The 24,434-nt window shown below is 43.8% G+C and overlaps 1 protein-coding gene across 3 annotated transcripts in view; it reads left to right on the top strand.

The window, feature by feature from the left end:
• The window catches only part of TFAP2D (transcription factor AP-2 delta), a 70,820-nt gene that overhangs the window by 18,536 nt on the left and 27,850 nt on the right, over positions 1-24,434 (top strand). For all 3 annotated transcript variants that reach the window (XM_053287424.1, XM_053287425.1, XM_053287423.1), the window contains 2 exons: positions 12,242-12,407; positions 14,665-14,783. In XM_053287424.1, the coding sequence (XP_053143399.1) occupies positions 12,242-12,407; positions 14,665-14,783 (285 nt within the window). The remainder of the gene's footprint in view (positions 1-12,241; positions 12,408-14,664; positions 14,784-24,434) is intronic.

Below are 24,434 nucleotides of genomic sequence, written 5' to 3'. Positions count from 1 at the left end.
TGTTTTAAATTTATGGTAATTTTAATGTTTTTACATGATTTTTACATTTTTGTTGTTTGGTTGAGCTGTAAACTGCCCTGAGATTTTATATAGGGTGGTATAAAAATACAATCAACCAATCAAACAAACAAACAATCAGTCAAGTATTCCAGGAAAGCTGTGAAATCTAGTTGTAAATAAAACTCATTCTAAACTTTTCCAGCTGGATAGGTTCATATAAGATATATATCTCAGTTCAGTCTGATTATTTGAGCCCGTAAAGCATGATAGAAATCACTGAGTTATATTCTTGTGCTTTAAAGTTAGATATTGAAGATGGTTGATAAATCCAGCTAGCAATGGCGTAGCTAGTGATATCCAAAGGTGTCCAATGAACACAGGCTGCCACACTCGCAGGGGCCCTGACACTTGCTCCTCCTCACCCCTTCCAACTCACCCCTTCCTCCTCACCACTCCCATGTTTGTCTCCTGCTCTGCCACCCCTTGTCCCCATTGTTGGCCTCCTGCCCTGCTGCTCCTCACCGCCACTGCTGCTCGCCCCCACTGCTTTTCACCTCACCACTCAATAGTGGGTTCATGAAGCAGTGAGGAGGTGTTCTATGGCTTCCCTCCTCATTCAAACAAGGAGAGAAGCCATAGAGTCCATCAGTGCTGTGCGAACATATGAAAGGCGCCTCAGGCACCCTGACACCTAATCCAGAGACATGCCTGCCTTCCATCTTGTAGCTGGTTGCACAGTATTAAGGGGTTCTATGGCTTCTCTTCTCATTCAGGAGAGGAGAGAAGCCATGGAGCTAGTTACTAAGTGGTGGGAAAGGAGTAGAAGGGCAGGAGGAGGAGGGGTGGCAGAAGTGGCAGTAGGTTAAAGAAAGAAAGAAAGAAAGAAAGAAAGAAAGAAAGAAAGAAAGAAAGGAAGGAAGGAAGAAAGAAAATATGTTCCGTGGCACTGCTGGCACCATGAAAAAAATTAAAAAGCACCCCCCCACACTTGATTTTCATTTATTGACTCAGGGCACTGCTGACCTTGCTACGCCCCTGCCAGCTAGGACAAAAATTAAACACATGTTTACCTGCTTTATTGGGTAAGTCAGAGTACATGGCAAATTGTTGGATTGATTCCTTCAGGCAGTGCTGTTTTTCTCATGTTTAGAGTTTAGCTAACAAAATTCTCATTAGCCGTGAATCATGTGTGATTATATGAGAGTACCGAATTCAGTTTTCTAATATTAGGTAGTTCTAGTTCTCATAATTAGGGGGTGAAATAGAAATCTAAGTACCCAAAGTATTAGAAGTCAAGGGTGGGGAAATCCGTTACTTGGTACATGAAGGTGCAAGTTTACATTGTAGTTTTAAATAGATTATACACATGACATGGGGGGGGGAGGGAGGCAGGATTTGCCACTAGAATACTGATCCACATGGTGAATATGAGTCCCAATTCTCTCTCCAGTCTTGTGCTAATTATGCTATAACAATGTGCACTGTTTGGCCAAGACCTTACTCTGTAGCTTGTTTAGTCTAATAGTTAATTCCAACTTTGTGGGTGACGATTCAACTGTATGATGCTGGAGTGAGACATTTTCCCACCTGAATCATAAAGTCCGTCAACGTACACCCCATGAGCAGAATACGGACTTGTCTTTTAGAAGCAAACATAGATAGAGATTGGAAGCAGGAAGATGGCATCCCTTCTGGAAAGTGTTGCTTTGCTTCCAGGTACAGCATGGTAAGGTCATGCAGTGTCTTGTTTGAGGTTTTGGGCTGGTCAGCCCATCCTCCCCTCATGAAGGTAATTTTGTGTCAAACAACCTACTACTACTACTACTACTACTACTACCACCACTACTACTACTAGGATGACAGATACATTTATATACTGCTCTTCAACCAAAGTTCTCAAAGCGGTTTATATAGAAAAATAAATAATACATAAATAATATGGTCCCCTGCAGTGTTCCCTCTAACAGGGATTCCCAGATGTTGTTGACTACAACTCCCAGAATCCCCAGCTATAATGGCTTTTGCTTGGGGATTCTGGAAGTTGTATTCAACAACATCTGGGAATCCCTGCTAGATGGAACACTGGTCCCCTGTCCCCAAAGTGCTCACAATCTAAACAGAAACATAAGGCAGATGCCAGCAAGAGCCACTGGAGGGATGCTGTGCTGGGGTTGGATAGGGCCAGTTGCTCTCTCCCTGCTAAACCTGAGGGAAGGGGAGTATCCATGAAGCAAACAGTGTTTATTTGTATAGGTACAGGCAGCAGTTCTGTTCCACCTCACTGTTATCTACAAGTTGTCCTCTCACAATCCCCTTTCTGTCTCATTCAGTACCTTTGCTGGCTGGCTAAAAGTGGCACTAATCCTCTCCTGATTAGGTTTTCCTTCCATTTCTGCACTACTGCTGGGCAGTGTCCTGCTGCAGGGCATAGCCCTCCTCCTTCACCCTAGGTTGCTCTATTGGCCTCCTTAAGGCATGCAGAGGGTGCAGCTTAGGCCAAGCCTACCCACCAGCACCAGGTGAGGTGTGGCTCAGCTGGGATATCACCATCCTCCAGGGCAGGGCTTCTCAACGTGTGGGTCCCCAGATGTTATTGGACTTCAGCTCCCATAATCCCCAGCCCCAGTGGCCTTTGGTTGGGAATTATGGGAGTTGAAGTCTAATTACATCTGAAGACCCACAGGTTGAGAAGCCCTGCTCCAGGGCCTCTCACTCATTGGTTCTCAGATGCCACTTCAGCAGGGTTCCCCTTAGCTCCTCCTCCCCACTGGTGGGCACCAATCTCTCCAGGGATGGCTCACATGGCTATGGAAGTTCAGACCGTGGGTAGGGCACAATGGCCTGTTTAAGAAATTGCTCATATGCAAGAGTTTTGGAGGTTGGAAACCTTCACAGGCATAATTATTGGGAAATGAGACATGCAATTCTCCACTTAGGCTTCTGCTGCGGTGTAAACATGGCTCTTGCAACCCATATAAAGTTGCTTGTAAAGAGGAAGGTAAAATGGGGAATAGAACATTAATTTTCTCCATACTTTATCTGAAAATCCCATACTGAGGCTGGGGATAAATGATAGTTGATTATCAGAAAGCTGAACTTGGTATGATACTGCCACTATTGCTCATGGTGTGTCCATTTATATTTTCTGTCCTACAATTGATTCTGGCAAACAGGTTCTGCATTTATGCAGTGCTTCAAAACACCATAAAACCTGTTTGACCAGACATGACACTGGAACATGAAAAAAGTTGAATGTGAACATCATGAGCAGCAATGTTTAGTCAATACTGCCTTCCATGATTCAAATAAGTATTGGTTGTCTGCATTATATACAGATGTTGTCAAGCTGAAAAATGCTACAACTGCCAAGCCAACTTAGCAGGTTAGCATGGGACGTGTTCCACTCCAGCCTTGGTGACCAGGTTCTTCCCTGTCTAAAAATATAGCATTACCTTCTGGTAGTAGCTAGTATTTGCCAGGAGAAATGACAGCGCTATGTAGGTCCTGATCATCACCTGAATCTGTTTCTTGCACACTGTGCAAGGTGATTGTCCCCCTTTAAAAACATTTTTCCAAATGGCAAGCCATGAGATGAGCTGTTCTTCCATGCTCCAATGCCCACCAGCCGCTACTGCTTGGAACACAGCAGTACTGGGGATGCCCAAGAGCTGGCTGCTTGCCATTCCCTCCAGGGTCAGGTGTTCCCTTTCTTCAGTTGGTTGGCATTCCCAGTGAGGGCTGCCCAGTAGGCTTAAGTCATAGGTTCAGATCTCATGTGGAACCTCAGTTAGAGCTGGGCCCTGTGCAACATCCTGAGCCTCAGGAACACATATTATCCTACCCTACCCACATTTCTACTTCCTATCGAGGTTAAGATTAGCTGAGAATGATCATGACATGCTAACCCACCAATCTCGGTATATTCTAACCTACTTGCTTCAAATAATCTGAGAGATCACATCGGTACTGCTCTCAAGTTATTTGAGGCAACTAGGTTAGAAGAAGCTGAGATTAGTGGGTTCATATGGCATTTCATCATATTTTAACCCTAGTTAGGAACTAGATGCTCACACGGGGATGGGAAGGGGAATGTGCATTTCTGAGTCTCAGAATTGTCACATGAAGCCTTGCTCTAACCAAGGTTCTGTGTGACACTTGAACCAGCCCACAGAAAACAATTGGGTAACCCTGTCTCATCTCCTTTATGTTATAAAGGTTCAGGTATATAAATCAAATAAATAAATAAATAAATAACAATAATAAATGCTCAGTTGGGAAGGTCTACCATTATGTATGTATGTTTGTATGTTTGTTTGATTTCTATACCATCCTTCCAAGAATGGCTCAGGGCAGTTTACACAGAGAAATAACAAATAAATAAGTTGGATCCCTGTCCCCAAAGGGCTCACAATCTAAAAAGAAACATAAGATAGACACCAGCAGCAGTCACTGGAGATACTGTGCTGGGGGTGAATAGGGCCAGTTACTCTCCCGCTGCTCAATAGAGAGAATCACCAAGTTAAAAGGTGCCTCTTTGCCAAGTTAGCAGAGGTTTACACGCCAGTGAACAGGTCGTACCATTTACTGGTGAATACTGATACCCTCTGTATTTTCCCCTTCTTTCCTCCTCATTTTCTAGGAGCAGTTTCAGTTTCAACCATTAATATAGTGTTTAAGGTAGGGATGTGCCAAACATTTTGACGCTGTAGCGTTTCAACAGGAAATGAGCCGTTTCAAGTGTCTCAGACTTGAAACAAATTCCATTTAAATAAAGGGCCTGTTTCAAGCTCGGAACAAAAAAGCCCCAATTTGATTTAAAGTGTTTCAGCGTTTTGAGTGCCATTTTGGAGGCCTGTTTCCCCCTAGCTGATTGGTTTTGCTGGCACTTGCTTCCGACTGGCTTGCAATCTCCTTACTCCTTGGTTGGCTTATCATACAAATAAAGTGTTGTCCTGGGCAATTGTGCCCCCATTGGCTGGGGGAAGGGAGGAGGGTGGGAAGAGTCCAAATTGAAATGCAAAATTTGTGTGCATGCGCTCTATGAGTGCAGCTTGTTCCAGCCATAGGGAGCAATGGGGAAACATGAAATACCCCATTGTTCCCCATAGGTAACTCCTAAGGGACACCAAAGTGGGTTGTGTAGTAGGGCATATGGGTGCTACCTACCATCCAACCCTTTGTGCATAGTTTCGCTCCATAAGTGTTTGTGCTTTTAAAGTTAAATGAAATCAGGATTGGGATTCTTTCAAATGCAGTCAGTTTTGGAATCCCTCTCTTTATTGAACAGGGGGAGAGCAACTGGCCCTATCCAACCCCAGCACAGCATCCCTCCAGTGGCTGTTGCTGGTGTCTATGTTATGTTTCTTTCTAGATTGTGAGCCCTTTGGGGCCAGGGATCAATCCTTATTTATTTGTTTGTTTATATTTATCTATGTAAACTGCTTTGGGAACTTTTGTGGAAAAGCGGTATATAAGTAGTCATAGTTGTAGTCGTAGTTGTAGTTTTGTGCCATGGTCCCAACAAAAATTGTGCCCCTGTAATCCTCACCAGGGAAACTTCAGCTGGAGATCATGGAAGATTTCCTCCCAAAACTAATAGTAGCTTCTGGGCTGCAACTTTTGTTGGGACATCCGCAACACAAGCATAGAAATCGGTATAGAAATTGAATTAATAATAATAATAACTAATAGCAAGAGGAAGGAATTCAATATTCTTTCCCATGCACTCTGGTCCCAGCCCTGATTGTCCTCTGCAGCTGCTGTTTAACTACAAGATAGATAGATAGATAGATAGATAGATAGATAGACAATCAAACAAACACGCAGAGCCAGACTACACATTTAATGGTAGTTTGGCCCTGTATGATAAAACCTGCACTGAAAAATATAAAGCAGGTGGGAACAAAATGTTTTCCTATTAAAGAAGCAATTATTTATTCAGCACAAATTGTTTGTGCACATATGGGTTGGATTTTAAAAGAGAAATATTAATATTTCATTGCTGCATTGCCTCATTGTATGTGATATGTAGGCTTAATTTGTCTCTTGCATTGCAGTTTAGAGATCTGTGACTGCAGGTAAATTCTCTACCTGCCTACAGATAAACATAACAACTGAAATGAATAGCAACTTCCAATATAATTAACCTCACTTACACATTATCTAGTTAACCGAAATCGGGAGAAGCAGAAGTAGTATTTGCCTAGGATTATATATATTTGAAATGTATGGGACATGAATTTGGAAAAACAGATAACTGCATTTTTGTGGAAGATAGACTCATGCTGCATGTAAAAAATAAAAATCACAGTGCTTTATCAAATATTCACATGTATTTATTCAAATCTACTGAGAAGAAAAAAAACCTTTTTTTAAAAAATATGGCCAATCTTTGATTGTTGGTGAAAATCATTTAATTCAAGGAGCACACATTTTTATTCTCTGGCTGACATTTTATAAATGGCAGTTTCTATTTTGTCTGTTCAGTACTCATTGATGTAACTGTTGATTATTCTATATGTCGACTACTTACAGTTTTTGCATTATTTTTTTAACTACCATTGACTAGCATTATATTCATACTAGTGAAACACCCATGATCATGACAGGGTGGTTGAGAAACAGGGATTGCAGGGACCAATCAGTGGAAATGCCACATGAGTGAAAAGGGACACTAGTGGTGGGGAACCAGTTTTGACCACCTGTAACCAGTGCTCCCTCTAACAGGGATTCCCAGATGTTGTTGACTACAACTCCCAGCATCCCCAGCTGCAATCGCCTTTGCTTGGGGATTATGGGAGCTGTAGTCAACAACATCTGGGAATCCCTGTCTGGGGGAACCCTGCCTGTAACTGTGCCTCAGATTGCAACCTCTTTCCTATGTCTCCTAGGTGAACTGCTGACAACTAGGCTTGTCCCTGTTTGCACAACTTGGCCCTAGAACCAGGGTTTTGGTCCTTAAAAAGAGATGGATCTCAGAAGCCAGCTTTTGCATATATATCTGACAAAATGTTCATCATAACAATAGGTGATGTGCATGTGTGGAGGGACACAACATTGCTTGCATCACTGGCTGGAGAGCTGGGCGGGCCAGAGGGCAGATTTTGCCCTCATTGCAAGAGCGTCTCAAGTACTTGACTCCTAGAGGAAATAGCATCCATTCATCAATTCTTTGTACGAATTAATATTTCGATATATATGAGCAAAATAAATGAGCCAAATGGGCCAAATGAGGCTATGCTTCTGCTGCAAACACTGCCAAGATCCACTCAAATTTAACCCACAATTCAGACTGCAGTTTGGGGAAGGCTCATACGAGCTGTGGTCTCTACACTGTTTTAGAGAGGCTATTCATATATCTATGTATGTCACAGAGCTGTCTCACCTGTTACTTGAGCGTGAGGATTTCCTCATAGCATCAGACCCTCATGTGAGAAGGTATCCGAGTTTGTTGCCAAAGAGTATTTGTCCAGGCAGTGCTTGCTGCTAGAACTGTAGGGAAGAAAGAGCTTGCAGATATTTGCAACCAAGAGCTGCAATACATCTTAGTGGAGACATTTGCTGCATCTTTAGTTTATCCCACAGTGGAATATAACTAGTTTCCTCATTCTTGTTCCAAAATCTAAGTAAGCATCACGGTAGGTTCTTAAATGTGGGATTTTGAAGCCTCCCTTCTGTAATGGCAGCCACAACTTTTTAGAGCTCTCTGAGGAAGTTGCTTACACCCCAGAAAAAGGTGTGAAATTTTTAATAAGAATTATGCTGATGAATGAGTAATGATAGACTTCTGAGTACACAGATCAATCTAGGTATTGTGTAAGATTCCAGGGTATCCCCCATAGGCTAAAACCAAGTTGTCCCACCTTTTAATGTCTACTTCAATCACGGCTAGCAAAGGATCCATATTTAATTCCATCACTCTCCTTTGATCTTTGCAGAGTAGGAAGCCTAAATATTTAAGGTTCGTCTCTTGCCATTTAATACTTCAGCTATCAAACCCAGAGTTCCTGGGTAAAGTTCACAACCATACAGCCTCCAACTTGGTTCAGTTTATTTTCTATCTAGAAAGTTCACCATAATTGTTAATTAAGGATAGTAACTGGGCAAAGGATTTTTGAGGCTCGGAGAGAAAAACCATCATGTAATCAGCACAAAGAGTGTAAAGGGCTGAACTTGGGGGACACCACTAGTCTGGGGGCAATTCTGGTCTCTTCAAGAGGTCCTGAATACCAAGTCTTTGAGGGAAAACCTACAGGACTTCCTTGGCATATTACAGTGTGAAGGAAAATTGCCCATTTGGCTTTTTATGAAAAATGTAAATATCTGTTTGGATACTCACAGTATAAATAGAGAAATGAATGAACATTGTGAAAGCCAAATGTATAAAGGAGAAATGGAAAGTTATCTCACGAACTGCAATGTTCAAAAACAGTCTGATACTCCCTCTGGGAACATGATGTAAATATTTCTATGCCTTGTCAATTAAAATGTGTGGCTTTTATTGTGTGGTTTCATGGCATATGCTGATTATGAAAAAAACAGCTTCAAATAATAATCCCTGCTATATATATAGTAAAAAGCAGAGTGATACAACCACTGAGAGATAATTTTTTGTGGAATGTTTCTGGTCTGCAACTGTCCCACAGGTACCCTTTGGGAAACTGTTTGGATATAAATAGAACTTTTCTTCATCTGAACACAGTCATTGTATGTAGACCAGGGCTGCTCAACTCCAGCCCACTTGAAGATGTTGGCCTACAACTCCCATAATCCCTGGCTATTGGCCACTGTGGCTGGGGATTATGGGAGTTGTAGTCCAAAATCTGCTGGGAGGCCAAAGTTGAGCAGGCCTGATGTAGATGAATACAGAACAGGGGTTCCCAAGTTTGGGTCCCCAGATGCTGTTGGAATAATGGCAAAAGACCATCGCGGCTGGAAATGATGGGAATTGTGTTCCCAACAGCATCTAATACAAAGAGATATTTTGCATCCATTTTGATAGAATCTGCTATGGCAAAACTTTGTCTATACAAATAGCAGATAATGTGGTAATACTATCCCACTTCAGACTGTGGGTGAAGGATTGGATGCTTGAAATATTCCTGGGGGTGATGGGCAGAAGGAACACACAGAAAGGAAACTCAAAAATTATAATGTTTCTCCCTGCATCTATTGTTCTTTGTGCTGGGAATATTTTATATGAGGAAGCACTGAGTTGTGCAAACCCCTGTGCATGTTCAGAAAATTCGGATTCAAAGTCAGCCTGATCTAACTTGGACAGTGTTGGATTCAGATTCTATGGGCTCTGGCAATTTCAGGTACTGGATCGGATTTGGAATCCGAATCCTAATTCCAACTTAAATTCAGAATTTTCTCCGTAGCAGTTAATGGGGAAATTGAAATAAAAATCACCCCAAACCAGCAGGCAAAGAGCATTGCAACTTTTCACACATATGGGGAAGGAGGTTAGGTCTCAGTGTCATGAAATTGAAGAGAATCGGTCAATGTCCTGATTTTTAGTGAATTTTGGAACAAAAATATGGGGTGATGGCTAAATATGGAGAAATCTGGCTTGTTTCAAGCCAGAACTTTACAAAAACTTCGGAAACAGAAGGCCCTCATTCGGCCATTATTCCTCCAGCATGTGGCGGAATCTGCCCTCTGCCTTCATGAAAAGGGTTAACATCATGCCTCCTCTCCCCCCCGCCCCCTTTATATTTCTGGAATGGATGGGTATACATTTATGAAATTTGGCACACATGAAGTCTACATTGGCAGAACTCTGCTGTTTTTCAAAGCTATGGGTAACTCCTCTGATTTGGGGGGTGGGATTTGGGGGGAAATAGAAATAGAAAAAAGGGCTAAGACTGACTTGTTTCAAACCAGAATTTCACAAAAGGTTCTGGATCTGAAACCTTCCTGACGATAATCATTCTACCCCCATGTGGAGGGGAAATGACATTCTTTTGATTTTATATTAATTTTTTTCTTCCCCATTACAAAAAAAGGGAAATGTTAAAAGGGATTAAAAGGACTTCACACCTTTTAATCCCTTAATGGCTAGAAGGGAAAGTGAGAAATTCTTTCTAAAGCAGAAGCATTCAAGATAATTTCACTTTTAACGACTATGTGTTTTTGCAATGGGGAAGACAAAAATTAATATAAAATCAAAGGAACGTCCTTTTTCCTCCAGAATGCATGGAGTGTATTTAAAATCACAATAATATAAGCCCAGTTAAAAAAGGAGGAAAGGCACCAACAAGTCCAGAAGAATGCCAGCATGGCTAACAAGTAAAGTCAAAGAAACTATAAAGGGGAAGAAGAATTCCCACATAAATTGGAAGGCCTGCCCAAAAGAAGAGAACAGAACGGAACACAAACTCTGGCAAAATTAATGCAAGGAGACAATAAGTAAGGTGAAGACAGAGTCTGAGGAACTTTTATGTAAAAGCAATCAAGGGGAAAAACAAAAACTTCTTAAAAACTAAAATAAAATAAAAATGCTAATATTATAATGCCCATATACAAATCTATGGTGAAGCCACATTTTGAGTACTGCATGCAGTTCTGGACACTGTATCTTAAGAAGGACATTGTAGATGTCATAGTAGAAGGACGTTTTGGAAAAAGTGCATAAGGCAACCCGAGATGATCAGGGACCTGGAGCACCTTCCTTATCCCCATAAGGAAAGCTAAAGCATCTGGGCCTTTTTAGTGGGGGGGAAAGGGGGACTGAAGGGGCATATTTGGAGGCTGGCAGGGGGAGGGGGTACCTCCAGAGACCATAAACACACACCCCACCACCATGGCACAGCCCCCAAGCCAAACTGAGTGGGTTCGGGGGGTGCCAAAACCTGTCCGGACCCGAACCAAACCGGGCAACCTGGTTTTATGCACACCCCTAGTGCGTGTGTGTGTGTGTGTGTGTGTGTGTGTGAATTGTACAAGTTCTGTGGGCCTGAAAAATCCATAAGGTTCCAATAAAGATGCCAGAAAGCAATTTACTCTTTCCCCTCCACCCAATACTTCATTCCTAACCTGGTAGCTTAATTGGTCTAGCAATATTGTTGTCAGGGAGGGAGAGACAGCAACCAATGCAAGATCAAGTGTGGTGGTTCCAGGATCCTATTGTCCAGTCCTTTGTATTGGTGTGGGTGTGTGTGTGTGTGTGTGTGTGTGTGTGTGTGTGTGTGTGTGTGTGTGTGTGTGTGTGAGAGAGAGAGAGAGAGAGAGAGAGAGAGAGAGAGAGAGAGAGAGAGAGAGAGAGAAAACAGTCTGTGGTGCTGTATTCTCCCAAGTCAAGATATTTGAGGGCCAGACAACCCCATCAATGATGTCATTGCCCAGTTTCAGCAGTTTGGCCATTGAAATCAGCCCCTGCCAAATGAATGATCTGCTCCTATGAGGCCAAAAAGATCAAGCAAGAGTTGTGCACTGTTTCTCTGCTGCCACCAAATACCCCTCCCACTGGGCAACAGGGCAGCCCACCAGGTGTGCCTGCAGAGGACTTCAGGGCAATCTCCCCAAGGAAGGGGCACTAAAGAAGCATATCATTTGCGGCTTCTGAACCAAATTGTCTCATCTTCAAGCTCAAGAAAGCAATCTAGCGGTCTCAGAAGCAGCATCCAAAGCTAAAAGCAGCACAAGCAACCTATGCTGTAATTCCTCCCTTGTCACCAAGGAGGGCCAAGGGAGCCAGAGAAATCAACATCCAGAGCTGGATATGGCTCATAGAACACCAGCGGTCTGCCCCTCACATTAGAATCTTTCCTGTTTTCTCATCTCTGTGGATGAAACCTTTGACAAAATATATCTGTGTTTACATTTATTAATGCTATAATTACATGCCCTTTCCCAGGCTATAATTTGTTGGAAGGAGGAAAAGCCCTCCAAAATCAAAATGTAAGAAAGAGGCGAACAGAGAAAGCATCAGATGCTGTTGGTGTAGCGTTTATCACTTTGTAAGAAATTGAATATCTCCTTTACACTGTATTTATCACTTTGGCTGCAAAAACCTGTTTGTTTATTACCGGTTTTGATACAATAAACTGTTTCCAGTCCCTATAACCTCATCATTTGGTGAACAGTTTTTGTATTTTCAAAGCCATTTCCCACTATTTTCAACGGGACAACACTGACAAAGAGATAAACATTCCTTCCAATGTGTTCCGAAAGCATTTTAAGCCAGAACATTTGACTTCATCTCTCTAATGTATGATGTTTGTGTTCTGTTTTTTAAAAGGTGGTACATGTGTAGTCAATCCCACGGATCTCTTTTGCTCAGTTCCTGGCCGCTTATCTCTGCTCAGCTCCACTTCCAAATACAAAGTGACCATTGCAGAAGTGAAGAGGCGCTTGTCTCCACCAGAATGCCTCAATGCCTCTCTCTTGGGAGGGATTTTAAGAAGGTAAGACCTCATCTCTGTGAGCGATTATGTGTGATTGGGGCTTTATTGGCCTTTCCATTGCCTTTGCTCAGCTGGAACAGGTAGAAAAGATTATTATTTTTGCACTTGAAATGAAAAATCACAATGACATCCATATCATGCACTCCCTTCAAAAATTGCCCATTGAGACTGTGGGTCAGAAGTAGAAAAATGGCAACTCCCCTGGAACCTCCTTTCTGAAGTGATTGCTTCACATGGCTTCATGGTGGGTTGATTAGTGTATCTATGAGCTGGTTTATTTTTCATAGTAGTGGGGTGTTTTTTTACCCACACTGCCTTGGGAAGACCAGGGCAGTGATGGATATGCAAGATGGCACCCACCAAGAGGTGGCTGCACATTGCAGTTCCTGCTGCTGCTGACACAGGTTGTGGTGAAAAACAAATAAAGGCAAGGTTTTTCTCCTTCAAAATAAAAACGAAATGATGACTGAAGATTGAATGGGGTTCCAAAAATAATCCCCATTCATACCACTCTGTGAACTGTCATGATTCCAGAACAAATGTAACTCAAACAGAAAATACTTCCTTCTGTTTCTAACCATTCTGAAAATAAATGAACTCTCTCCGTACTCCCCACCTAGAACATCCCAAGGTTAAACATTTGTTTTCATTTACACCAAGGAAGCTTGAACTGACCTAAGGAGTATATGTATTATATATTTTTGTAGTAATTAAAATGATGTATATTCCATCCTTCTGTCTCACAGCAGATCACAACATAATCACTAACAAATACAATATATATCAGGCCTATGCGAATTCGGATTCAAAAATTTGGATTTTATCTGAAATTGCCCACAATTGGTAAAAACTGGTAAAATCCAAAATGCTATTTTCCCCCCAAAATTGGATCAGTACAGTCGGAATAAATTCTGAAATATCAAAAATTGTGAAATAGTACAGAATAGCAGAATTTGCAAAATGGCACACACACACCCCGAAGTGAATGGGGAAATCGGGGGAGGGGGGATCACCAAAAATGATGTTGGTCCTAGAACCTTGAAACCTCCCCATTGCAGAAATGCACAAAGTGGAAGTACTGTTTTTACTTTTGTAATGTTCTGCCTCGAAACATTTTAAAATATCTTTCCCAAAAATTTACCAATAATCAGAGGAGTGACTCATAGCTTTGAAAAAACAACAGAGTCATTCAAATGTGGCATGCTGTTATCCCTTTTCACGAATGCAAAGGGCAGATTCCCCCACATGCTGATGGAATGATGATCCAAGGAGGGTCTTCAATTTCTGAAGTTTTTATAAAGTTCTGGCTTGGAACAAACCAGATTTCACCATTTTAATCCATTTCCTCCAAAAAAAATTCAAAAATGCACCAAAAATCAGGTAATTGTCTAATTCTCCAAATTCTCTAAAGGGGGCCCTGACCACCTTCCCCACATGTGTGGAAAGTTTTCTCAACCTAACTGCTGGTTTTTGGTGATTTTTATTTCAATTTTCTCATTGACCACTATGGGTAAAAATCATGCTCTGGATTTTTAAGAAACAATTGAAAATTCAACTTTTTCGAGTGGCCTTTTTTGTTTTTATTCTTTTATTTTATTGTTTTGTTATCTTTGTGAGCTGCCCCGAGCACTAACAAACCACAGGCGCAGGATATAAAATACTTTTAAAAATAAAATATTTGTTCTACTTCTTTAAGACTAAAGATTGAGTATACTGTAGCTTCCAAAGGTGTATTCATTTGGCCAATGTGACTGCCTCCAAGAAAAGATCCAACCTACTGTAACTGATGATGTAATAAATGAAAAATCATTTCAGCAAATCTGTATTAACTTCTTTGTATGCTCATGAGTAACCCCTCCTTCAACCTAAATTAAGGTAGTGTTTCTTTCTACTGGAAGAATCCTCCATGAAGCACTGAAAGACAACTGTTGTTCTACAGGTTATTTCTGTAAGAGACAGGCCCAAGAGAAGAAGGAGCTTGTTTGTGAAATGCTACATTTTGTTCAATATAAGACAGACTATCTAGTACGCACCTCAGATGCTAGCACTACTAGCATTTCCTGTTTGCTTTTCTCAACAACCTTGCCATTCTCATTTTGAAGCTCTGATAATTTCTGTCAACTTCTGCCAAGTAATGTGGGAATATGCATCTCTTAGGTGGGCATTTGAGGTAGGGGTGTGTGTGTGTGTGTGTGTGTTTAAAGAAACAGGAGATAGAGATGAAACATTGTTCTCCCCCACCACTCTCTCATTACAGAGCAAAATCCAAGAATGGAGGCCGTTGCTTGAGAGAAAAATTGGACAGACTGGGCCTCAATCTGCCTGCAGGGAGGAGGAAAGCAGCAAACGTCACCCTCCTAACATCCTTGGTAGAAGGTAAGATTTGTAAGGTTGTGATGTAATGCCTTCTCAGCACCTTCTTTGTTTTTGACCCAAGGCTTTAAAGACCTTTTATCTAACTTGGTTCAAAAGATAAACTTGTGAGATGTTATATAGAAAACCATTGGTAAACATGAGAACCAAAATACAAGTGATATGACTCTCTAAGGTTTACAATACTTCTGGAATAACTGTTTCTCTACTTTCTTTTTTTGTCCCAGAGAGGGGTGGGTGGCGAAAAACTGAAAATGAGTGTTCTGGATCATTAGCAAAATGCAATCAATCACAGAAATCTATAGCTTAAAATTGTTTGTTAAATGTTTCAGTTCCTGCCTTCATCCATAACACAGAGCTCTCTAGATAGAAAGATAGACAGATAGTTGGTTTTTTAAAAAAATCTATTTAAAAAATTACTCGGAAGCTTTGATTCATTGAATCCTGAAGCTGGCTTAAAAACAATAGTGGCCAACATGATGTGCCGCCCTCTGGCAACAGAATGAGGGCTGCGGGTCTGCAAGAAGCATTGGACTGGGTGCAAATGGGAATGTTTTTTGTGCAGTGGACCAGGTGCAGAAGGGAGTAATTTTTGAGTCTTCTCCTTGCTCCCCAAAAGCCCTTTCCACTTGTATAAATATGTTCCTGATGACATACGGCATGAGCCGCAGTTCTCTGCAGCACGCATTCTGTTGCCAGAGGGCTATGGATCATGTTGACCAACAACAACAAAATAGAATATTAAAAATAATAATGCCAAAGCACAGAGTAAAAGCAGTCAACATCCATAAAATGAAGACCAAGAAATAAATCAAATGATCAGTAGAAACCAGCCAAGCAAAATAGAGAAACTAACAACTGAAGAACAACACAATCAGAGAGCCCTTAAAACCCTCTGAAAATAACCCTGTCTTTGCTGCACACCTAAAAGCCACCAGAAAGACAGCCAGGTTAACCTGCTCTGGAGGGAGTTCTATGATTTTATTTAATATATTTAAATATATATTTAAATAATATATAATATATTTATATTTATATTTATATTTATATTTATATCCTTCTCTTCCTCCAAGGAGCCCAGGTTATGTTTCTCCTCACAACTTCCCTGTGAGGTAGATTAGGCTGAGAGATACGTGAATGGCCCAGAGTCACCCAGTGAGTTTCATGGCTGAATGAGGATTTGAACTCAGTCTCCCTGGTCCTAGTCCAACACTCTAACCACTACACCACACTAGCTTTTAGATTTGGGTGCCATACTGAGGACAGCCATGTATATAATGAATTTCTGATAGCAAGAGCAGCCTGAACATGACCTCCAAGGAGACTCTTCTTGTGCAGGGAGATTCCTATGGGAGAAAGCAATCCTTCAAATATCCTGGGCGCAGTGTATTTAGAGCTTTAAGATCAATGACCAGCACTGTATAGATATCCACATACAGGACACAAACACTGGCTGACATTCCTGATAATGCAGCATGGACATGCCAGGAAGACACATCTGCACAGTGAAGAACTTCCCCACTACTGCTGTGTCGATCCATGCAGTGGGCTGGGTGAGAGAGTGAATTTCAGTGATTTGTCCTGCCTCTGGAAATACCTTGTGCCACCCAAAATATGTGCCTGGGAGCTCTGCAACCTTCTGGTGGTGCAGGCACTTCTAAGGCCGAGCAGAGAGTCAAAATTCACTCCCCATTCCCAGTGTGTGCCTGATGCTAGGGATGTGCAAAACGATTCGGGTACAAAATAATTTGTATCCAAATCTGGCCACAGTGGCGGAGCCTGACCGCCAGAGGCCTGTGTGCGGCCGTGGTGGCGGCCCCACTCACTCTGCCCCCTGTGTCTGACGATAGACGTGGGGTGTGTGGCCTGGCTCCCGAACGGAGCCCTGCAGCTCCGTTCGGGAGCGAGTCAGGTCAGTATAGGGCTGGCCATTTAACTCCCAAAGGGGCCACACAGCCCCTTTGGGAGCTAGACTCAGGCTGGCACTGCATTTGCTGTGTGGCCCAGAGCGGCTCTTCCCTGCAGGGAAGATCCACTCTGGGAGGCGCTGTGAATGCAGTGCCGGCCATGTAACTCCCGAAGGGAGTTAAACTTCTGCTGGAGCTGCATTCTTAGTGCAGCCAGGAGCAGCTCTTCCCTGCAGGGAAGAGCCGCTCCTGGCCACGCCATGAACACAGCAGCCATGAACACAGCTGCATGGCCCCCGCTCGGGAGCTAAACCAGCACCCCCACATGTGAAATCAGATGCTGGGGGCGTGTCCGGGCTGCAAAGCGTGGCCCCTGATTGGGCGCAGCCTGGGTTCTTTGAACCCGTTGGCCCAATGGTGGCTCCACCCCTGTCTGGCCAATTCGGATGATATGTAGACCTTGTCCTCAATTGCCCAGATTCGGGTACAAAACAAATCACCCCCAATTTGGATCTGAAAAATTCAGAGGTTTGGACCTCCATTTTTTGGCCAAAGAGGGTTGGGTGGTAGTGCCCAATGGGTGGAAGCTACCAGCTAGATTTCAAAGAAATTGGGCAAAGGGGTGGTTTTTAAAGAATTTTTGAAGTTTACACGTCTTTAAGTTTTTCCCCACGGGGAATAATGGGGATTTTGGCAAACTTATAGCTCCACATGGGGGGCACCAGGGTGGCCCAGAGTGGGTTGTGGTGGGTGATAGCACCCAATGCATTCAAGGAAGCTACCACCCAGATTTCAAAGAAATTGGGCAAAGGGGTGATTTTTAAAATGATTTTTGAAGTTTATGCATCTTTAAGCTTTTTCTTAAAGTACTGGGTTTTGTTGTTCTTGAGGTGTTCTGAGAAGAGATTCTTTGATAGCAAATGAGAGTGGATTCAATGTTTGTTATTGAAAATTGTCATCTATATATATAATTCTCTAAGGCGTACTCGTGGCTAATCCCATGTGTGGCAGCTCTCGTGAGGGTTTGTGAGCAGAAGCACCTGATTGGGCAGTGGGGAATCCATATGCAAATAGTGAGGAGGAGCCTGTAGCACTGTGTTGATTGGGCAGAGGGATTCCATATGCAATGGAATCAGGAGAGGAGCCTGTGATGATTAAGGTCAGTTGGCAGGGGTCTGTGAAGAGAGGGGTCATGAGGGAGGAAAGAGCCCCTTCAGGAGAAGGAGGCTGCCATTGTGTGAATTAGATGAGGAAACAAAATGAACAAGGTCTGTTAACTCAGGAAGGGGGGGGAGAGAGAGGAGGGGGGAAAGACAGAGGGAAAGAGAAAGAGAGGAAGGGAAGAGAGAAAGAAGGAAGGGCGAGGGATAGGCACGAGCCTGTCAGCGGCCTGAGGGGAATGAGAGGCCATGGTGGTAGCAGCGGCAACAAGGAATGGTCCAGTCAACCACTGCGGCTGTTTGGGGCTACTGAGGCCATTGTCAGAGGGAGGCAGGCAGGCAAGAGATGGGCCCAGGCCTGTCAGCAGCCTGAGGGGAACAAGCAGCCATGGTGGTGGCAGTGGCAGCGAGGAAGGGCCCAGTCAACTGCTGCTGCTGCTGCTGCTGCTGCTGCTCCTGTGGGGAGCAGCAGAAGAGGGGCTTGGGTGAGGGTGGGGAGATCTCTAGGGATAGGGGGCTGCAGCTTAGCTAATAGGTGCCAGCTACGATGCAGGCACAAACAAGAGGGGTGAGGGGGATGGAAGCAACAGGATGATGATGGAGGAGGAGGAGGAGGAGGAGGAGGAGGAGGAGGAGGAGGAGGAGGAGGAGGGCAGCTCAGGTGAGGGTGGAGAGATCTCTGAGGTGAGGGGGGCTGTACCAGAGAGTGAGGGGAGCAATCAAGTACTAGCGCGCAGATGCTCTGCGTGGGTTAAGCTAGTTGCCAATATTTGTCATTGCCCCCAAAACCTCCTTTCTGCCCCGAATCTGCCCCAAAGACATGTCAACTTCAAAAATCATTTAAAAATCATCCCATTGCCCAATTCCATTGAAATCTGGGTGGTAGCTTCCTTGCACCCATTGGGCACTACCACCCACCACAACCCTCTCTGGGTCACCCTGGTGCCACCCCACCCCAGGAAGTTATAACAAAGGCTCCTGAAATCCCTATTATTCCCTATAGAGTAAAGCTTAAAGAAGCATAAACTTCAAAAATCATTTGAAAATTACCCCTGATGGTATTTTGTTCATTACAACTCCCAGCATTCCCAGATGCAATGGCCTTTGTGTGGGAATCCCTGTTAGAGGGAACACTGGTGGGGTCCCCTAGGATCTGTACTGGGATCTGTGTTCTTTAACTTGCTCATAAATTATCTAGAAGTTGGGGTAACCAGAGAAGTGGCCAGATTTGCAGATGACACCAAACTATTTAGGGCAGTGAAATCCAAAACAGATTGTGAGGAGCTCTAGAAGGATCTCTCCAAACTGGGGGAGTGGGCGACAAAATGGAAAATGCAGTTCAGTACTGGCAAGTGCAACATATACATTGATGGGGTCTGAGCTGTCAGTGATGACCAGTAGAGAGATCTTGGGGTTGTGATAGACAGCTTGTTGAAAATATTGACTCAGTGTGAGGTAGTTGTCAAAAAGGCAAATTCCATGCTAGGAATCATTAGGAAGGGGATTGAAAATAAAAATGCTAATATTATAACACCCTTATACAAATATGACAAATACGAATATGATGAATATTTATATACAGCTTTTCAACAGAAGTTCCCAAACCCGGTTGGGACCATGTTGCTGGGAGCAGTTCAAGAGTTCATAGTGGCCATGACAGTTGTGGGCCTTTCCCAATTGGTCTCTGGACCAACACATGATGCAGGTCACACACTCGATTTGGTCTTTTGCTCTGATTAGGGTGGTGTTCCACGGGTGGGGACTCCTGTCCTCTCCCCAATGTCATGGATGGATCACCATCTGGTTAAGCTAGAGCTTAAAGCCACAACAAACCTCTGCGGGGTGAGGGACCTATTAGATTGGTGCACCCAGTGAGGTGATTGGATCCAATAGGATTCCAAGAAGCCTTGGAAGGGTTTAGGGTTGTTACTTCTAATGATTCTGTCAATGCTCTGGTACAAAGATGGAATAATGAACTCACTAGAGCAGTGGACACAATTGCTCCTAAGCGTCCTCTCCAACTTGCTTTAAAGATAGCCCTGTGGTATTCGGATGAACTACGAGAGCTGAAGTGGCGAAGTAGACAACATGAAGATGCAAATGGAGGAAGACTCGGCATGAGTCTGATCAGGCACAACACAGAGGAAGATATGAAGATCTATGCTCTGGCAGTGTGGGTGGCAAATAAGCAGTTCTTTCTGCCCGCACTGCTTCTGCATATTCATGTCCAGCTGAGTTGTCTAGGGTTGTGAGGGGATCAGTATGTACCCCCTCCCCCTTGAATTTAAACTTGGAACCATTGGTCACTCACAGTGGCCTTTTTATTTATATTTTGCATATAAAATCTCTCACATTCAAGCCAAATTGGATTCCACAGTTACTGCAGAGTCTACTGTGGAGGTGTCTAGCAACTCCTCTTAATGGAATCATTTTCAGTCTGTGATTCCTGAGGAAGTGGACAAACTGCTTAGGACTGTGCACCCTACAATCTGCTCTCTTGACCATTGCCTAACTTGGCTTATCTCATCTGATAATCATATTATCAGAGAGGGTCTGGTAAATATTATAAATGCTTCTCTGAGGGAGGGTAGGATACCTCCTTGTCTTAAGGAGGCTATTATTAGACCATTTTTGAAGAAAGTTGCACTGGATCCCTCGGAGTTAGCTAATTACAGATCTATTTTTAATCTTCCATGGTTGGGTAAGGTGACTGAGTGGGTGTTGGCCTCTCAGTTCCAGACAGTTTTGGATTATGCAGGTTATCTAGACCCGTTTCAAACTGGCATTTGTGTGGGCTATGGGGTTGAGACTGCCTTGGTCGGCCTGATGGATGATCTCCAACTGGCTATCAACAGACGAAGTGTGAATCTGCTGATCCTTTTCGATCTCTCTGCAGTTTTCGATACCATCGAACTTGGTATCCTTCTAGACCACCTGAAGGAGGTGGGATTGGGTGGGGCTGTTTTACAGTGGGTTCCATTCCAACCTCTCTGGTAGATTCCAGATGGTGTGGCTTGGAGACTGTTGTGCTGCAAAGCTAGAACTGAAGTGTGGAGTTCCACAAGGCCCCATACTGTCTCCAATGCTCTTTAACATCTACATGAAATCGCTAGGAGAGATCATCAGGAGGTTTGGTGCTGGGTGTTATCAATATGCTGATGACACCCAGACCTCATCAGGAAATGGTACATCTTCCCTAAATGCCTGCCTGAAGATAGTAATGGACTTTATGAGGGATAACAAACTGAAGTTGAATCCAAATAAGATGGAGGTACCGACTGTGGGGTGTCGGGACCTGAGAGATGGTTTAGATCTGCCTGTTCTGCATGGGGTTTCACTCCCCCTGAAAGATCAGGTATGTTCCTTGGGAATGCTCCTGGACCCATAGCTCTCCCTAGTTTCTCAGTTTGAGGCAGTGGCCAGGACCACAGCTTCAGCTGATACATCAGCTACATCCATTTCTAGAGGTAAATGACCTTAAAACAGTGATACATAAGCTGGTAACCTCCAGGCTTGGTTACTGTAATGCTCTCTGTGTGGGACTGCCTTTGTACATAGTCCGGAAACGACAATTAGTACAGAATGCAGCAGCCAGATTGATCTCTGGGCCAACATGAAGGGACCACATAACACCGGTTTTGAAAGTACTGCACTGGCTGTTGATATATTTCCGAGTGAAATACAAAGTGCTGGTTATTATCTATAAAGCCCTTAATGGCTTGTGTCCAGGCAGTTTAAGAGAGCTCCTCCATTGTCATGAACCCTTCCGCCTGTTACGATCTTCTGGAGAAGTCTGTTTATGGTTGCCGGCACCAACTCGTCTGGAGGCAACTTGGGAGTGAGCTTTCTCTGTGGCTGCCCCGGGGCTTTGGAATATGCTCCCTGCTGAAATAAGAGCATCTCCTTCTCTGTTTTCAGCAAGACCCTCAAGACTCACCTGTTCCCACAGGTTTTTAATTAGAATTAATTTTAATAATTTTAATAATTTGTTTTAATAACTGTTTTATATTATTTTTATTGTGTCTTTTGTGTTCTAATCTGTGTTAACTTTTAAATAGTATTTTAAATTTTGTACACTGCCTAGAGATGTACATATCAGGTGGTATAAAAATATGATTTTTTTTTTAAAAAAAGATAGCAACAGCCACTGACTGGAGGGATGCTATGTTGTGGATAGATATCTATGGTGCAGCCACATTTGGAATACTGCGTTCAGTTCTGGTCACTGTATCTTAAGAGGATACAGTGTAGGATACATTGTAGGACTGGAAAATAGGGATGTGCGGACCGGTCCGGTGGTCCAGTCAGGGGGTTCGGGGTTGAATCGAACCCCCCCCCCCAGTTCCATCGGACTGGAACTGGACCACCGGTTCCGGTCCGGCTGGTCCGTGAATTGTTTGGTTGTTGTTTTTATTAAGTAGATAATAAGTACCTTTAGCCCCTTCGAGGGGCTTGCTGAAGCCGCGGGAGGGGTTCTGCGCGGGTTCCTTCTCTCCCAGCCAGCCTTCCTCATCACCGCCGCGGCCCACAGCAGCCGGGTAACTGAGCATTTTCGGCCCTTTCGGGCCTCCGTACGATGCCATGGCCTCGCAGAGGGCATTTGCGCATGTGCAGCAGTCGCCAAAATGGCGGCCGTGCACTTGTACCGAGGCCCGAAAGGGCCAAAAATGCTCAGTTACCCGGCCGCTGCGGGCCGCAGTGGTGATGAGGAAGGCTGGTGGGGGGAGAGGGAACCCACGTGCCCCCCCCACGGCTTTAGCAAGCCTCCCAAAGGGGTTAAAGGTACTTATTTTCTGCTTAATTTTTAAAACAAACAAACAAAAAAAAAAATTCGCAAACTGGTCTGGGACCGGACTGGACCAGAACGGGGGGTAGATTCGATGGGGGGCTGGACCAAACTGGCCCGGTTCCATTCAAGGCCAGTCCAGCCTTGAACCGAACTGGTCCAGACGGTTCCATGCACACCCCTATTGGAAAAGGTGCAGAAGAGGGCAACCAAGATGATCTGGGGGCTGGAACACCTTCCTTATGAGGAGGTGACTCTGGGGAGCCATGGTTGAGGTGTATAAAGTTATGCATGGAGTAGAGAGATTGAACAGAGAAAAAATTCTCTCACACACAACACTAGAACCAAGGCTCATCCCATGAAACTGAAGGCCAAGAAATTTAGGAGCAACAAAAGGAAGTACTTTTTCATACAGTGCATAATTAATCCATGGAATTCACCACAGGATGTAGTGATTGCCACTAGCTTGGAAGGCTTTAAAAGGGGCTTAGACAACTTCATGGAGGTCAGGTCTATCAGTAGCTACTAGTCTGGAGGTAGTTATAAGCCACCTCCAGCCTCAGAGGCAGGATGTCTCTGAATACCAGTTGCAGGGGAGCAACAGCAGGAGAGAGGGCATGCCCTCACCTCTTGCTTGTGGGCTTTTCAGAGGTATCTGGTGGGCCACTGTGTGAAACAGGATGGACCTTGGGCCTGATTCAGCAGGGCTGTTCTTATGTTTTTGTCTTCTTTCATGTGGTGGCTCTCCTATATTGAGCAGGGGGAGAGAAAAGCCCTTTGGGAACAGGGACCCATATTATTATTATTATTAGTAGTAGTAGTAGTAGTAGTAATAGTAGTATTAACCACTTGAGATTTTGTTGTTTTTGTTGTTTAAAAGTGGTATATAAAAATTCCTAAATAAATAAAATTGATTAATTGGTTACTTGTTTATAATTTTAAATTTTTTTTATATGAGTGGCCACAGCCCTACTTATTCTTTCAGAAGATGCACAAGCTCAAGTTTTGATGAGCTGTTTGTTGCCAGTACAGACCATCAGTGTAACTGACAGTAGGAGGAGAAATGGCCCAGTGATGGACTTCAGGATAACAAAGTGTGCCTTCTATTCTGTTGACAGCCACACAACAGTATCCGACACACCCCAGCGACTTTGTCCCGAGTGCCCCACGTGCTTTGCTCAGCCAGCCATGGTGCCTCGCCCATTGTTTTTCTTCCAGTCCAAGACACAGGCTGCCTTGTTTGCTGCTAGAGCTGATACTGAACAAGCCAAACTTTCCAGTATTGTTTGACAATTGACCAGGGCGTTTTGCGTGATTGAAAAAGACAGTTGCTGGGGCTGAGCTGAGGCGGAGAGCTCTGGAAGGCCCCACTGGAGGGACCAGGCTGTGTACCTTGACAGGCTTCTGCCAGCAGGTGCAAGGAGCAGCCTGAAGCTCTCCTGGGCCTATCCGAGACTGAGGGCTCTTCCTATCAGGAGTGAAAGCCAGAAGTGGGTCTCCTAGGAGCAAACTTAGCTGTGGATCGCCTGCCATTTCCTCTGTGGTTCTACCTGCATAATGTTCAGCACTCCTGCAGGATGTCAGCAAGGGCAGGGAGCAAGGCTTGGCTTGGCTTTGGCGGGGAGGATGGAGGATGTGAAAACAAAGGCTGGAAAACTGGATGAAGGAGAGGGCGTGATGGCCCCCATTAAGCAAACAAAGGAGCAATTTTATTTTTTTATTTTTTATTTTTTTTGCGGGGCTGACCTTTGTTGTAGGTAACAACATTTGGACTTTTAAGAGAGGAGGAATAAAAAGGGGA

Source organism: Hemicordylus capensis, chromosome 1, assembly GCF_027244095.1.
Source record: "Hemicordylus capensis ecotype Gifberg chromosome 1, rHemCap1.1.pri, whole genome shotgun sequence".
NCBI lineage: Eukaryota > Metazoa > Chordata > Lepidosauria > Squamata > Cordylidae > Hemicordylus > Hemicordylus capensis.
The sequence above is the reverse complement of the archived record's forward strand: the minus strand, read 5'-3'. Positions and strand labels throughout refer to the sequence as shown.